At 39.0% G+C, this 17,669-nt stretch overlaps 1 protein-coding gene across 5 annotated transcripts in view; it reads right to left on the bottom strand.

Moving 5' to 3' along the window:
* Positions 1-250: 250 nt before the first annotated feature.
* LOC307152878 (up-regulator of cell proliferation-like) overlaps positions 251-17,669 on the bottom strand; it is a 37,472-nt gene continuing 20,053 nt past the window's right edge. For 2 of the 5 annotated variants that reach the window (XM_079861861.1, XM_079861859.1), the window contains 3 exons: positions 17,534-17,614; positions 17,094-17,201; positions 251-5,600 (listed from right to left, as the gene is read on the bottom strand). In XM_079861861.1, the coding sequence (XP_079717987.1) occupies positions 988-5,600; positions 17,094-17,201; positions 17,534-17,614 (4,802 nt within the window). In that variant the 3' untranslated portion in view covers positions 251-987. The remainder of the gene's footprint in view (positions 5,601-17,093; positions 17,202-17,533; positions 17,615-17,669) is intronic. The other 3 variants (XM_079861862.1, XM_079861860.1, XM_079861863.1) reach the window with 2 other exon arrangements.

Here is a 17,669-nt window from a genome sequence, read left to right as displayed (position 1 = left end):
CCCACATATATTGTAAAAGGAATAACAACTACTGGAGGTGATGGAGGCTACATGCAGAAGACATTAAAACTCCCTGTGAGTCCATTAGATGGTCTAATAAAAGACCCAAATGTGTATAGAAGTTTGATATGCCCATGCTTTTTAATATATTTTATCAATATCTTTAGATGATTGTTTAATGGTGATTTTGTTCAATTGTAGATGCAAGACATACAATATATTATTCACAATAAAAGTTACAAAACAACTCTGTTGCCGGTAACATTTATTCAGGTTACACTGATTTCATGTGATTGGCAAATGCTTCAAATGTTAATTAAACTGATGCAGATGTCAGCAGTGTTGTGACCTCACTAATACAGACATGCCTGTATATGTCTTAACAGAGTCACAGAACAACCACTCTTAACAGAGATACATTCACAACACAAACCAAAATCAAATTCACAATCACAAACCAAAATCAAATTCACAATAACAAACATAGCTCAGAAAAACACCACACAGTTACAGTACATGATTAAAAATCAAAGACTAAGATTTGAAGCTCAAGATTTTTCTTTTGAACATTTGAAAGAAAATCTGTTCTAAAATAAGATTTCATTAATGTCAACAAAAAATAATTCATGCATGTATAGATAATTATTTGTCACTAAGAGTATACCACAACATTCGAATTAGTACTACAGGTTTATATATTTAAAACACATCTTTATTTTATTGGAATAAAACACTTAGCTTAATTTAATTATTCTTCCTGTTCTCTTATTACAAAGCAAGAGCAAGAGCAAGCAACTTTTTGTTTAATGGCACTCATGCATTAGTCAGGATATGCTATGATTAATATTGAAACCAGCCGTTTTTTATTTTATTTTTATTTGTCATCATAGTTAATATTCATGGATACTTGGATTTTAAGGTGTGAGTTTTAAGTTTTCTTACCATAATGTACTGGACTAATTTAAAAAGAGACCAAAGGGGCACAAGTTAATTTACTTCAAGCTTTCTTTTACCTTCTTTTATTTCTTTTATAATGTCTTTCCAAGATGAGGGTATTTCTGCAGGCTCTGCTTTGTACTCCTGTGCAAACTGCTCATTGAATTCTGCCATCACATATTTCCAGTATGCTGTGGCCTCTATGCTGGGGTCTGGATCGATTTGCCAGTCTGGATAGATTTTTTTGTATTCTTTATATGGATGCGACTGATTGTTAGTGTCACGGCACTCAAAGTTTCTGTTGCTGTGCACTAGTGATGAGCAGATGTCGGTCACTAGTTTTTTAGAATCAGTAAATCTGTAGGTGCCGAGACCTTGTGGTCTGTGGATTGAGACAAAGTGTTCAGTGTGATCGTATGCTCGAGCCTCACATGGTGCTTCACAGAATGGACACTGTTTCCCACAGCCATGCACTCGTTTGAACAGCACATCCTGTGGTTTGGGGTGAAGACGATCTATTTCCCTTTGAAAATCTACTTCAAAACTTGTTTTCAGTGATTTATCCACAGTGCTGTCCATTACAGAACATTGAAGGCATTCAGCAAATTTTTTTAGATTTGCATTGTTCAGTGAACTGATTTTGTCCACTGCGTCCTTGGGAAAAACAAGCCTATTTACAAGTTTGTTACAAATGTTCTCAATAAATCCCTTGATGTCATTTATCTTTGGGTCTCGCTCTGCCTCTTCAATGGCCTGTTTAATTTCACTGATGACTTCATTGACGAGGTTCTCCTCCAATGTGAACATTCTGTTCTCTGCTGAAAAGTGCTTTTTGATTTTGTCCACAATAAAGGCTTTAACAAACGTTTCATATGACGAGATGAACTGCAAATATTTAACAAATTTAGATTCATCGAGAAGATTTTTCAAGACTGAATTCTGAAATGTTGTCCTTGATCCGAAAATTGCTGAGTTTTCACCAATCACCATCTCGCCTGCCATGTTCATGCCCAAGTTCTCTGAAATATATCTTTTCAAGGCAGGTTTTAGGCAGTTTCTCATGAATTCATCAGCTTTCCTCTGACACTGGTCTCGTTCACGGTAAAGGTCAATGAAGTCAGAGCGGTATGTTTGTTTGAAGTTCTCCAAGGCTGTTCGTGGGTTGTTTTCCTTGATGAATTGCTTGTGAATCTCTTGAAATTCTCTGCTTGCAAAGCCGCATATGTGCAGTTTAAGAGACAGCTCAAAATCTCCCTTTAGCTCTTCATGAGCCTTAAGTTTCTCATCAATCATGTTAAGAATTTCCCTGATGTATGTGTCATCATAATCATCCTTACTGTCCCTCTTTAATTTAGCAAATTCCTGACAATCCCTGATAAGGTTGTCTGACATCTCTTGAACTGTATTGATATGGTTTTTATACCACCACTTGCATACACTTGTTTTGTCTTTGTAGGCAATAAACTCTCCATGGCCATGACTGTTTAAATCTTTAACTTTGTCTAAGTTTATTGAACTTCCTTTAGATTGAAAATGTATCATCAAACAAGTTAAAACTCTTGTCCTGATATCTTGTTGTTTGAGTCCTGTGCCTGACAGTGTCCTGACAGTCTCCTGCCACATTTTTTCAAATGCTTCATCCAGCATGGAGTCTGACATGTCTGACTTGTTCTCACGACAGTTTTTCAGCAAGTTTAGCACTTTCTTCTCCATTGTGTCCATGTATGTCTTTTGGATTCCTTCCACTTTGATCATTCCACTTCGACGTGAAACAGCTGCATCCAGTTTGATTGTGACAGAATTTGAAAGTTCCCTCTTCAAAGACTTGGCAGAGTTTATAAAGTCTTGTCGATAATTTTCCACTAGTTCAACATGACCTTCTCCTTGTTCATAGTATGATTTGATCTTGTCATTAATTTCATCTTGTCCTTTTGAAAGCTCAGATTCTGCTTCTTGTTGTAAACGACAACGAACATCTTCAACGGTGCACTTCTCAGAGTTTTCAAATTTTCCATGGTTTAAGATCTTGGTTTCAGCTTCTGACGCCCATGTGTGCATTTGCTTTCTCAGTGTCCAGTCCCATCTGTTGTACTCTGTGCACAGTTTTATGTATGCATCAGCCACCAGGCTGTTTCTGAAACTGAAGATGAATTTCTCATGTTTCACAGCAGTCCACAAGTCTTTGGTCCATTTAAGAAATTCATTAATGTTGTAGGACTCATAAGCTCTGAAGATTTCCATTATATGCTTTTTGAGAGCATACACAGACTCACTATAGCCAATACTCACTGGTGCCATTGGGGGGTTTCCATGCCACAATCCAGGGATGTAGTGGTCACCCGTCTCAGTGTCATAGTTCATCACACCTGTAAATTTGCTGAATTTTTTGTTCTCCATTTTGGCTGCAGCTTGTGTCATTTCATCCAGCTGTTCCAACAGAAATTTACGGTCTCTCATGTTTGAATCATGAGCCGAGACATCAGCAACATTCTGGTGTACAAACAAACACGTGTGTTTCTTTCCTATCTCCTTCATCCTGAGGAAGGCGTGAACAATGATCTGTAAAATGTCTTTCATCTCTGTTGAATTCTCCATGGCAATGTTGACAATTGTTACATCACTCAGTCCAACAACAAGAGTTGCCAACTCATTGTCATGTTCATGGCTGTTGTCCAGTTGTGCGAGCTCAGGGGATTTCAGTCCTTCAGTGTCAATTATCACTATATAATCACAATTGAGTTCTGCTTGGCGATCATCTGCTACTTTAATAAGCTGCATAAAGGCTCCCCTGGTGCACCTTCCACTGCTTACTGCAAACTGAACTCCAAACATGGTGTTCAACAGCGTTGACTTTCCTGAACTCTGGACCCCCAAAACTGTGACAACCACAATCCTGTTTTTGGACTCCACCAGTGTGTTTAATTCAGAAAACACACCAGAAAGCCATTTCACAGGGACATTTGAACAATCTCCATCCACTAGTTCAAGTGAAAATCCATCCAATAGTAGTTCAGCACAGAGTCTAGGCAAGTGTTCCAGCTGTTTTCGGTAAGGTGAATCTTCTGGAAGTGAGACTGAAGCCTCGTAAAGCTGGCTCATCTCTCGAATGAAGTGCTCCACTCCTAAAGAACTGTTTGATATCTTTTTATCAAGCTCAGCAATTTCTGCCTTGTTTGGACAATCATCTTGACATTTCTGTTTGTACAGTTCTCTGAGATGAGGCAGTTCTTCATGTGATCGATTCTCTAGAGCGATTCTCAACCATTTTAAGAAGTAAGCTCTTTCTGATGTTGATATTGCACTGATGAAGCAGCTCATAGTGGCAGACATGTTTTTGCTGCATTGCTCTTCTCTGAGTTTCTTTTTCTGTTTCTCAAGGTCATTTTTGTACTTCTCAATATCGTCATCCCCTAATTCCTTCAGCCGGCATTCCTCCTTCTCTAACTTGGCCAGTTTCATCAAGATCTCTCCTTGCAAGGGCAGTTCCTCCTTCTTGAACTGCACTATATCCTTTATTTTTGATGTGATTTCATCTGCACATTTTTTTGCACGCTGACCTTCTTCACCATCCTCGTCCACTAAGATTCCCAGATTTCGTGCAATCTCAGCTAAACGAACAACTGAGGTTTTGTGATTGTTGTTATTAATTGCATCTTGTAACTTGCTCTGAATTTTGTCAACAAAGTCTGCATCGTTCTGCTTGGCTTTAAAGATGAAATTGCTTTTCTTCAGCTTGAGCTTGTTGACTGTTGCTTTTATGTTGTTGTTGGAGTCCCCCACAAAAAACAGCTGAGGTGTAGGTTTCTGACTGGGCACTGAAATGAACTGTGTATCTAAAAACTGTGATTCAAAGAACACAAACACAGCAGTTGAAGCCTCACAAAGAAAAGAAAACTGTGTTTCAAAGTCCTGGATGTCACCTCTCAAGTTTGCAATCACTATTGGCTCAGGAAAGACGTCAATGTTCTTGTTTCCACAAGGAAGATACCAGGTCATCTCAACTAAGCCATTTGATATTTTCTTGTCGATGTTTCCACAACCCATGTTGAAATGCACAAAGGTATCAGTGTATTGCTGTGAATTGCTGAGCAGTTTATTCAGAACTTCTGATTTGGAAATGTTGCACCTGCCAAGTCTCACAAAAGACACTAACGGTAGGTCTGAGAGAACAATCCTTTCTTCCACAAATCCACTTGGATCCGACAGGGAGTGTGGTCTGTATTTTTTCACAATATCTCTCATTGCCCAAAGCATAAGCGTGATCTGATTGTTATCACTGTTTGGAAGCAGCAGAGGAACCGCAAACTGACACATGGACATTTTCATGATCATTTCCTGCTGAAGAAAACTGTCAGAACAAAGAAACACAGCAGTCAAAACATCTAAAGGGTTTACTGACTGAGGACAGTCTGATTCAGCACTATCCTGATCATCATCCGACTCTGAATCTTCTGACTCATCTGATGGGGAACACTTAACACTCCTCGCTGTCCTTTGTAGCAACATCAGTCTCTTCAAGAACAGCCATGGCAGATCTGAAAGGGACTGGACAGGCACATCTGTCACACTGTTCTTGTTGATCTGCAGCACTGTGTGGAGAGTGAGTTTCTTCCCATAATACTCTGCCAAACCCAAATTTTCCAGGAGTTTCTTCATGATGTTCTCTGTAAATTAGAAGAAAATGAGTTACATTTTAAAATATCTTCTTTTGTGTTCAACAGAAGAAAGAAACTCATACAGGTTTTGAACAACTTGAGGGTGAGTAAATGATGACAAAATGTTCAGCCCTTAGTTGGACTTCAGACAAATCACGAAATCATCCTAACTGAGAGCAGGCAGCACATAATAAGAGGTATACACACATGATAAATGGGAATATGGGATAGCCAGCATGGTCAAAATAGATAATTGAATTATTGAAGTAAACAGCCAGTATTAAAATTAGAAAACATAAGCAAATCAAAAGAAATAGGTCAAATAAATACAACTGAATAAAGATACAAATGAAATAAACAGTGCTTTAGAAATATTATAGAAACTGAATGAAGTAATCAAATGTAAAACAACAACAACAACAACAACAACAACAAAACAACAACAACAACACTTTATAGACTTCACTGTATGGACAACATACATTGATCCTTATTAAAGGGGCCAAAATATGCCTTAATATTATTTTAATAGGTTTCTTGTGGTTTACATATAATGTTGGTACAGTTTTTGCACATAAAGCAGTTATATAAAATTAATATTTTCTGCCCTAATTTTGATCTTTAGTCTGAAATGCTCTGTATTAGTTCCGAGTGTCATTTAAGACAGCCACTGTTACGACTGGCTAACCCACCCCATCCCACCCCTGGTAGACTTCAATAAAATAAAAATAAAATAAAATACAAACATAGAATGTAGACCCAAAAAAAGAATAAAAAAAAAAATTACATGGATGTTAAAAAAGTTGACACAATATCAAAAGCAGCATGCAATAAATTCACAGTCTTAACATTGGATCCATGCATACGAGAAGTTGAGAGTTCCATCGATATAATGTCCAGCAAAGACACTGTCCATGTTCGTCTGTCCATTGTGTGAGGAGGATTCCAGCGGTTAACTAAAAATTGTTTTGCCGCTGTGAGAGCGGTAAAACAGTCCCAAAAGAAGTGCAAGTACGTTCCTAGAGATCCTTGAGAACACAGATTACACTTGGGAGAGGAGGATATATTCATATAGAAACGTTTCATAGGAGTCAAGCAAACCCTATGTAGTAATTTCCAGTGTATCATTTGATGATTGGGGTTCTTCGAAGACAGCTTAAACATCCTCCATACCTGATCCGAAAATAAAACATGCACATCTTTATTAAGATCCTTGGCTTAAACAGTTGTAATAGATAAGGGTTGAATGAATGCTCAAGAAGATACCGATAAATAACCGAAACAGAAGAGGGAGATCTCTCAGAAGGAATGATTATTTTTGCAGTGGGTGAATAGGTAAATGGGAGTCCCAAGGCACCCCATGCCCGAAGGGCCAATCTTATTCGCAAATACATATAAAAAGATGTACCTTGTAAATTACAGACTGAGCATTGTTAAAGTCATTGCTAGGGAGGTTGTGTCTGGAGTGCCAGGGCGATACACTGTAAAAAAAAAAAAAAGTAGAGAAAACTTAAAAGTTTAAGGCAACCAGCTGCAGGACATTTTTGAGTTTTCTCAACTTACGTGTTTGAGTTATCTCAACTTTTCTCAACTTTTTTCATGTTAAATAGTGGAATAAACTTTAAAAACTGATTTTGTCATACAAAACGTAAGTTGGATTTTTTACAGTGTTACCTGAGGGACAGACCAAGAGGGCTACGCCGCATCTGGAGAACTGAGGGGCTGGGTGGTAACCTAACCCTAACCCATGCAGAGAGAGGCCATATCCTTAACTTCAAGACCCACAAGACCAGGGCCGTGCACAGATATATTGAGGGGCAGTGGCCTAAACCAAAAAAAAGGGGGACTAAGGGGGTGGTTGCTTGTTAACACAAATTATCCAGTTATTACAAAATGTACAATTAAAAGAGAAGACAGCACACGCTCAAATACATTTTAGACTTCATTGTAGATGTTTTGATAGAACATCACAATTACACATTGCTGATAATAACAAACTATTTACCATTTTACATTTTGGTATTTACCTTTTCCTTTTACAGCAAAACCTTTCTATTTGGTACCATGTCCTGAAAGATCTTAATAACCTCATCTTTTACGTTCTTGTCCACACGCATTATGAAGTTTAGTTTTCACAGACTGATCTCATGAAATGGCGTATGTATGACACGCCAATTCGATTTCCATTTTTGGCGTGCTATCAACACGCATAATCGCTTTTCAGCGTGTTTATCAACGCCGTTGACTTAACGTTACATTATATGACCCTACCCCAACTCCGTCCCTAAACCTACCCGTCACTGGGGTTAATACCATAGATTATAAATGTAAGATCCCTTAACTCTACTCCCACACCTAAACATACCCATTTTATGGACAATATTAAAATTATAAAACGTAATGGACAGATATAGGAAAATGGCATTTTTATGAACAATATGGCATTAAAATATAGTTTGAGCCACGAATCCTACCCCTAAACCTAACCATAACCATTTCTTAAAACTACCTAGGCAACGATTATAAAGAAAAACAACAGACAGACGAGTATAATCACAATAATTAACCTTACAACACAACATCGATTCACAAAATACACCAATTTTATTAGCTTGATGTAATCCAAACCTTCAGAATCCATATTTGCCAGAAAAAGATCCAAACTCAGCCCTTTATCCAGTAATCGTCATCTTGACCGTAAACGTCAAACCCCGCGCTTGTTATGAATTCAAATTCAAAAATTGCGCCCTCAAGAAGCGGACAGGTTACTATGGTTACGGCAGTAATATCAAACGCTCATTGGCTCTCGCCTCGCCTGCTTCGTCACAGATTGCGTCATTCACATTTGAAATGAAGCGCGCACCACTGCCGCGCAGCCCTCAGAGCGAACCGAACCGAAGACGGATTAACATTTTCATGATGGATTTGAATTAATAACTTAAATTCTGCTCTGTTACCTCATACAAAACCACTGCGACACATCGTCACGTGAACAACTTTTGGTACCGATTTTGACATTTTCGTATTAAATAAATTATTGTGATTATATTTGTCTGTCTGTTGTTTTTCTTTATAATTGTAGCCTACGTAGTTTTAAGAAATGGTTATGATTAGATGGAAACGTCCGGGGATAATGGTAGGCTACGTGTAAGATTCACGTCTGAGGCTGTTAAACTGTGACATCGACACGTTTTCCAAAGGGGACCAACATGATTATTTCACATACATTTTGCTCCGTTTCGCTCGGACATTTAATGGCGTAGACATACACGCGGAAGATGACGGTTCGTTTCGGCGTGAACATACACGCGAATAGCTCAAAATGCGTATAAATAACACGCCACTTTTGACTTGAAAGTGGCGTGTATGTTTACGCAAAGTCATGATGTCATGTTGAGTTTTCACCAGCTTGAACTTCGAGAATGAGCGTTCAACAGCGGCTGCTGAGACAGGTAGTGTTGCAAATATTTTCAACAGCTTAAAAAGTGTTGGAAACACAACATGAGCATCAAACTCCTTAAATGTTTCCAAAATTGCATGGGCACTTTTTTGTGAACATGTGAATGAAGAGTGGAAAACTCTAAGCTGAGTTCGCAGCTGTTCCTCCTCCTCTTACAGGGGCATTCCACCCATTTGAACATTGTTTTTTATTTAAAGTGGGTCATATATGTAGTCGAAATGTAAAATAAATTTTGAATTTGGTGCCTTCGTGACTGAGGAAAGACAAAAAATAACTTCAGGACGCATTTGTATGAAAGACAACAACTCCCACAATGCACCACATTGCACAGCTCTGCAAGCCACTCCCACTAATCCAGAAAGCTCATATCTGCCTATAAGAGAAATCACTCTTCCGTCTACAAGGCTAGCTACCACAAGAGCTTGAAAATCATTTCACACAAAATGTCTAGTTAGTTGGCGAACTCATTAGTGCATTACTCATCGTTTACATTTCTTTCGAAAAGGTGAATTGTTGCATGGTACCTGGATGTTCAGTCAGAACATATGCGGTGCGAAACTAGGATAGTTCTCAACACAAACGTCCGTGTCCTCGTCTGATTCAGAGATTTCGTCCAGGAGAAATTGTCATCGTTGAAATTCTTTGCCGCAGACGGACTCTATCTCTGTGTTCGTAGCGGTTCGTAGTTGCATAGTGAGATCACCGGCGCCACCAGTCCGCCCTAACCCGAGCCAGTCCGGGCTCCTCGTCCGTGGCAGGCAGGTCTTCTGCCTCGGCTGCTCTTCGCTATAATGCGGCTTGTAAAGGTAGCCACAAACACCTGATTCAAGCATCAGACTTCCGAAATCATCTTCTTCTATATCATATTGAGCACTCTCCTCCGCTATTGTCATAACTTTACATCTGTCTCCACAGCGCCTGTTAGCTTAGCTTCAAACAAGATGGAGGATATTGCTTTCAGTTTCAGAGAGTAAAGTCCCACCCACTGATCTGTAATAGGTCTGTAGCGTGAGCGGGTCCCGCCCCCTGGGAAAGATGAGGAATGAGTGTCTGTAGTCTCAACAGAAATCCCCCCCTCTTACACTTACTCCTACAATGACGCAAAATGACGATTTTTGCGTCATTGTAGGAGGAAGTGTAAGAGGTAAATAACGGATTTCTCCCGTCTCAGGGGAAAATGAGAGAGTGTTGCACGACCATTCAATAGTATGACTGGGTTTCTAACAATGCAAAGCTTAATGCAAATGGGTGGAGTGTCCCTTTAAAATCCGTAAAACTCACAGAGAGTATTGGCAGCATGAAGTGCTTCAGCATCTGCAGTGTCTTTCCACTTTGATGGCTCAATCAAAAAATGCAGTGACATCACAATTTTGTCAGTGTTCCCCTTCACTTGAAATCACCTGTGGAGTTCCTGAATCAGGGAATCCAAAAAAGTGAAGTACATCCTTACTCCTCTAAAGTCTGTGGCTGGTGGTCCTCTGTTGCTGATGTTGAGCAGTACTTAAACTTTGTTGGTACTTTTCGCCGCCTTGCTTTTCCTGGAATCTCTTCAGGCACATTGATCCCTCTTGTCTCTGCTTGAATGGTAGCATTGTGAAATTTTTATTTGAATTGCTCTTCAGTCCTCAGTGTGTTCATTTTGCTAATGACACCATTTACAACAGTGTATGCTGCTGCCAAGTCGGGGCTCAATCCCAATTCACCCCTTGCCCCTACCCCTTGGCCCTACCCCTCCGTTTTGCGCGTTCCCGTTAAGGGGTAGGGCTGTCTCGATTCTCTTTTGGTTGGAGGGGTAGGGGTAAGGGGAAGGGCCAGATAGCCCTTGAAACGAAGATTTTTCGGGACCACACTTCAAACGAAGGGGTATGAGAAATGTACCTGCATACACCGGCTACAGAGGCAACATGACTGCCAAAAATCGTTTTCTTTATGTCACATTCAATCTTGTGTTTACGGTCATGTTCTTCAAAGAAACGGTTGCAAAAAAAATCGTTAAAGTTCGTTAACAATATGACGCATGTAAAAAGCAAAAGTTTGAAGCGAAGTGGACGCGCGAATGAGGCGAATTTGCGTCCACCGCACCGCACTAAACGCCTCATTCGCGCCGCAAGACCTCCAGATGCGCATAAACGCATCTTAACATTGAAATCACTCGCGCCAGACGCTCTATTCGCGTTTGGTGTGAACGCAGCATTATTAGGCGTCGAAGATATCGTCATCTCCGTTGTTTTCTGCAAACTTCAGAAGAAAAATGCAAAAAATAGCTGTAACTCACACAAGACTACAGCTGACGACGGCATCTTGGAAGTTTGTGATAAACATTGGCGCATCTCCTGTGACGTAGGCGCTAGCGACGATGTACAGTATAATGACATGTAATGGTGTAGTAGTGGTGTCTCATTTCTTAGGGGAATATTTTCACCCCTACGCCTTGACACTCTGTTTCAAGGGGCAAGGGTAAGGGGTAGGCGAAGGGTTAGGGGTAGGCGAAGGGGTATAAAATAGAATTGGGATTGAGCCCAAGTCTTGCTGCTGAAGAGCATTTGAAGCAACTGCTGTCTCCATGAATATTGGAGTTGTTATCGCCAAGCAAAAATAAATTCAAAGTTAATGCTGTGCATTGCTGCAGCTACATCAGGTGGCTCAGACTTGGTCAGATCTTCCAAAAATTGCACAACTTCAGGGAGGCATTTTCTGAGAGTCCTGAGGGCTGTTTCCCTGCAGGTCCATCGGGTGTCTGAGAGCTTCTGTAGCTCAAGGGCACGCTGGCCAGGATTCCTGGCTTGCTGTGTTTGAACAAAAGCTGCATGTCGTTTTGTGGAGTTGGCAATGAAGGTGTAAAGTTATTCAACTACTGTAAAAAAAAAACTGACAAAGTGAATGCTTGACTTTGCACTCTCCACTAATACAAGATTCAAACAATGAGCATGGCAATAAACATATTAGGGGTGACCCCGAATAGTCGAAGATTCGATGCTTCGATAGGAGGAGCCTGATTCGACTACCGATCTCAGGGTCGAATCTTCACGGAGGTGTTATGAAACGAGGATCATGCCACTTTGGCTATATGAGGGCGTCAGGGCGCTCAATGTCTGATTTCACATAGAACTAGCTTTTCTGTCAATTCGTTAATATTCAGCCTATTATGATAATGCTGTATATAAAAATGTGCAAAGAAAGAAGCTTTTAATAAATATTTTTTAACGTGCGTGAATAAATCCAAACACCCCGCGACAGATTTAAGTTTCACTTTCAATCCGTGACCGACAGAGGAGCGTCTTCGCGACAAGGATTTAAATCTTTAACAATGTCTGGGATAAGAAAATCTAAAGTGTGGAATGTACACCATCAGAAAGGATATTCTCCACGGTTGGATTTAGCATCAGGAAAACCATGATCGCACTTCTGCCGGCCAACGTTAACAGTAACACGTTTCACGCATAGACTGGGTTTCACGTTAGAATGTATTTTATCCGCGCGCACAATTTGAATTGTGCTCCAACGGACACCGATCAGAGTGAAAGGCTGGATTTGTTCTCTCGATCAGGTAGGGTCCAAGTGATTGCAAAACTTTTCAGCCGGTTCTAATTTGATTTTTGGATGCTGTGAACATTTTTAGCTAAAAAGACTGCCTCTCCAGTTTAGCATTTATTGTTGTTTCTGCAGTTAAAAAGACAAAGTTGAAAATTCTGGCTACTATCGTTATTTTAATAATTTCTTTATTTTATTTATTAATCTGTCAGGGTTATCTAATCTAACTATTTGTGGCTTGTGTTTTGAATATATATTCCTCTGCACTTTAGGCATTTTGCACACATTTGCTCATCTTGTGACTTGATTCTGATTTATTTCGTTTTGTATTTTTATTTATTAGAAAGGTATATTCTGTTCTAATTTAATTTAGTAAATTAATTGTTTATTTTTTCGGTGCATCGATGTTGTGCTGTAGGCTGGCCTGCTCGCACAGGTAATTTAGCCGATTTAATTTGATTTGCATGTGGAAAGCAAATCCTGTCTGCAGTGTGGCCTTTCTGGAGTTATTTATGTTATTTCTTAGTTTTAATGATCCAAAATGTTTTTATACATTTTCTTCTATAGCTTTGTGTGATTTTCTGTACATCGCGGCTTTGAAACGTTAACGCCCCGCCCCCAGCCCCACCCCCATACACATGATTCGACTATAGAGCTGGTAAGTCCCGCCCCTTCCGCTAACCCCGCTGGACCTCAAAGTTGAAAAACTGTCAATGCAAGTGAATGGGAGAAAATAATTATTTTCTGGTCCCGTTTGAATTGTGCCATGAATGTGAACATATGTTGTCTGTGAATTTTTTATATCATACAACCGGCGTAGCGTCATAGAACGTCTCTGAAAAGGTTCACGCCCACTTTTAGGGGAAAACAATCCGGCGAGCGCCATACACAGTAACGGATTGAGGACGTGTACTAACCCTTAGAAACATGTAATTTGTATTTAAACATTTTTTTTTTCACACAGTAATACCCCTATTATGTATTTGTATGTAATTATTTTTTTTCCACACAGTATTTTTTATTTTATTTTAAATACATTTCCATGTATTTATGCCCATCTCTGCCTGCCATCATCATCAATTTCTTGCTGTTATGGAAATATCATGAATTACGGATGATGCTATCGAAAGCTAAACCAGGCTAGTTGTATAGCTGGACAGAAAAGTGCGCTCAGTAACGTTAGATACTCTAATTATAAAGACACAATATTATACATTTAAAGATGTTTACGTCTAAAACCGTAGTAAAATCATTCACTGGCTACCTGGTGACTCGATGAGGTACGAGTAAATGTCCGGGTAAACCACTGGGTGAGGTTGATAGGCCAATTTGACGCTGGTAGAATGAAAGGGACATGTTTTTAAATTGCCCAAATTAAGTTTATAAATGTATCGTTCACGCTCTATGGAAGGCAGGGTGGACATATAATTACTCGACATATTTCATCTAAGTGATTTCTGAAGTTATACACGTCTGCCGGCTGTGTACGGACGTTGTTTTGTGCCGCTATTTTGTATTGAAGTCTATGGGAAGTCTGGCTTGTTTTCCCCTAAAAAGGGGCGGTTACGAAATTGACAGTTAAGTTCCCGGATGTGCCGGTTGTATGTATTAGTCGACTATAGGCAAGACATGACGATTCTGATTCGACTATGAAAATCCATAGTCGGGGACAGCCCTAGAACATATAATGCCTTTTCATTTTGCTTTTGTATTGTAGTCCTTTGTAAGGCCCACTCTTGTTGGCTGCTCCATCATAACCCTGATCATGGATGTCCTCAACTTTCAGCTGGTTCTCCTTCAGCAAGTTAATTACTAGGTTTTCAAGCTGTTCTCCTGTTGTTGACTGAACATCACAGAGCTGAATGAAGCGCTCCTTTATGGTCATGTCATGATGCTTGTTTTTCTTTGATGTTGTCAAGATGAAGCTTAAGGACACTGTCATATTGGCTAACCAACTCAGAACAGTCTCAGACTTGGCAGGCATGATGTGAAGAGATTCAGACATGGCAGACATGACGTGAAGAGAGACTCAGGCTTAGCAGGCATGACGTGAAGAGACTCAGGCTTGTCTTTTTTTTGTATTGTTATTATTGTTATTAGTATTATTATTATTATGATTACTGTAATTATTATTGATATCACTGTCGCCGTCATCGCAAAATGTTATCATCATCGCCATCTTTAGCATTACTATTTTTTTGTTATTGTTGTTATTAATTTTATTATTGTTGTTGTTATTATTGTTATTATATTATTATTGATATAACTATTGCAATTGTACACTGTAATGCCTCGTTTCCACTGAGCAGTACGGTACGGTTCGGGTCTGTTAACCATGATCTGGCTAGCGTTTCCACTGCCAACAGTACCCTTACTTGATAGGCGTGGTGTTTCGATCGACGTCATTTTCGCGCGAAGAACAACATAGTAAACTACAATGGATGACATACAGCAGATCTTGTTCTTGCTTCTCGACATGTTTGTCACAAGAAGACAAGCACCGACATTAGGCTTTTCTCAATATCAAGTACGCAAAGTTTGTACTTGCCATGTGCGACTCCTACATGGTACAGCGCGTTCTTAAAAGCGTCACTCAGTTCGCTCTGCTACTCCGGTTATCTCTGTTAACTTACTCTGTATGTAACGTTACATTTTAAGCAACAATAAAACGAAATATGTTATAAAACACCACTCTGCCTCTGTTCGTTTTCATTTAAATAAATTAAACATTATAGGGACACAAATGTGGTTCATGCGCAACACATATTGATTATTCACTGCACGTTATTCTATTTATAACAAAACGAAATTTAAAACACAACCCTAACGTTACCTCTTTTCGTTTAAAAAAATAAATAAAATAAACATATTCCAGGCAATATATGCATTTGTACAAATGTTGCAATAAACATCAGTGATAATCTTGTAATAAAAATGACAAGAATCAAAGATCGCCCGTTAGGTCTACACAAAACGAATTATATCTTATGTTTAACCACTACCGTCGGAGTCAGCGACGAACGCCGAGGACTAGCCGAGGAAAGGCTCATCCAGCTGGGAAACATGAGCGCCGAGCGCCCGCTGAACGCATGGATCTCACAACCGGGGGAAAAAATAATCATCTTTATAAATAAACCACAGATTTGAGCTTTAAACAACTACATTCTCGCCTGAAAAACTCTTAAAATTACATTTCGTGATACAGTAACAGTAGTATTATATTAAACTTTATATTAAAAAATGGCGCTTCTTATGTTGTCATTCCTCTTGTAGCACACGCAAGTGACGATTCTCTGTCAACCAATCAACGTCCTGCAGTGAGTCTAGCTCCACCTTTTAGTACCGTACCACTGTGCTAGGTACCCCAATGGAAGGGTACCTAAAAAGTGGTACGGTACGGTTCGGCATTTTGGTACCATTCACAACTTTTGATAGTGGAAACGCAAATAAATGCGTTCCGTTCCGTTCCGTACCGTACCGCTCAGTGGAAACGAGCCATAAAACCCAACAAGTTAACTCAACTCAAACCAATTGAGGAAACTGATTGCGGCAAACCATTTAAGTTTAAAAATAAATACATATGAGTATTGTGAACTTATATATATAAGTTCACAATACTCATATGTATTTATTTTTAAACTTAAATGGTTTGCCGCAATCAGTTTCCTCAATCGGTTTGAGTTGAGTTAACTTGTTGGGTTTTACAGTGTACTGTCAATACAAAATATTATCATCATCGCCATATTTAATATTACTATTATTACTGTTATTACTGCTGATATTATTATTGATATAAATGTTGTTATTATTATTATTATTGTTATTATTGATTTTATTTCATTTATTATTATTTTTTTTCTCTCTGTCAACACAAATCTTATCATCACCTTTCTTTTTTTATTTTGTTTGTATGCGTACCACTACTGTTATTGTTATCATTATTATCACTATTATCAATGTTATATATTATTATTATTGATATTACTATTGCCGTCAACACAAATTATCACCATCCTTAGTATCATTATTGTATTATTAATGTTATTATTATTACTGATATTACTGTTACCGTCACCACAAAATATTATCATTATTATTATACATGCTATTACTATTTAAATACTTCTACTATTACTATTATTATTTGTCTTTTTTTCATTGCTGTTATTATTACTGCTGTTTTATTGTTGTTTTTGTGTTTTGTTGTTGTGTTCTGTCACCCTATGTTGTAAGTTTTGCACTCCTAATAAAAAAAATAATAAAAAAAAATAATAAAGAGACTCAGGCTTGGCAGGCATGACGTGAAGAGGCTCAGACTGAGAGGATTCTGGGGGTTTGCGGTGTTCCTCATCTGTTAAACCCACAGTAAGTGCTGAGCCGCTTAACAAAAGCGAATAGTCAATATACTGGGCCAGAGAAAAATGTTTTTTTTCCCCAGGCAATTGGGACCGCACCGGATCGTTCAGCCCAAAACGAAAAAGGTCTTTAAGAGCCACATCGTTAAATTTTACCTGGTAGCACAGTCCACAAAATTCCTCCACATACGTTTCCAGGGGAAGATTTCCCTGGCGTAAGTTTAGGAGGGCAACTGCTGGGTTCATTGATGTAGGTCAAGTATTCTGTAATAGATCCACTGGAGGTGAGTTGAGAGATGAGAACCCAAGTGCAGTTTATTATAAACAAAAGCAAACATGAAAAAAAAAAAAACATGGCATGGCAGGGCATGAAAACTCAAAAACAAGACATGAACTAGAACAGAACTTCACAAACAGTGGTTACAGCTAACAATGCTTGACAGAGACACATGACAACATGAGGGCTTAAATACACAGATGTATTGGTCAATTAACCAATGACAAGACACATGGCAGCATCACATGATAAACAGGGAATCACGTGACACGGAAAAAAAAAAAAATTGACAACTGTCAGCCAGTTTAACAACACTTACCTGTAAGTGTCTGATTTGGCTGATGCTCAATGGGCTCTCCCTCACTCTCTGAGCCTGCCTCTGCCTCTGCCTCTGCCTCATCTTCAATGGAGTAATAAGTAATAGACATTTAATTTCATATAGAATACAGCATAAA

The sequence above is a fragment of the Squalius cephalus genome (assembly GCF_949319135.1).
Source record: "Squalius cephalus genome assembly, chromosome: 24".
Taxonomy (NCBI): Eukaryota; Metazoa; Chordata; class Actinopteri; order Cypriniformes; family Leuciscidae; genus Squalius; species Squalius cephalus.
The sequence above is the reverse complement of the archived record's forward strand: the minus strand, read 5'-3'. Positions and strand labels throughout refer to the sequence as shown.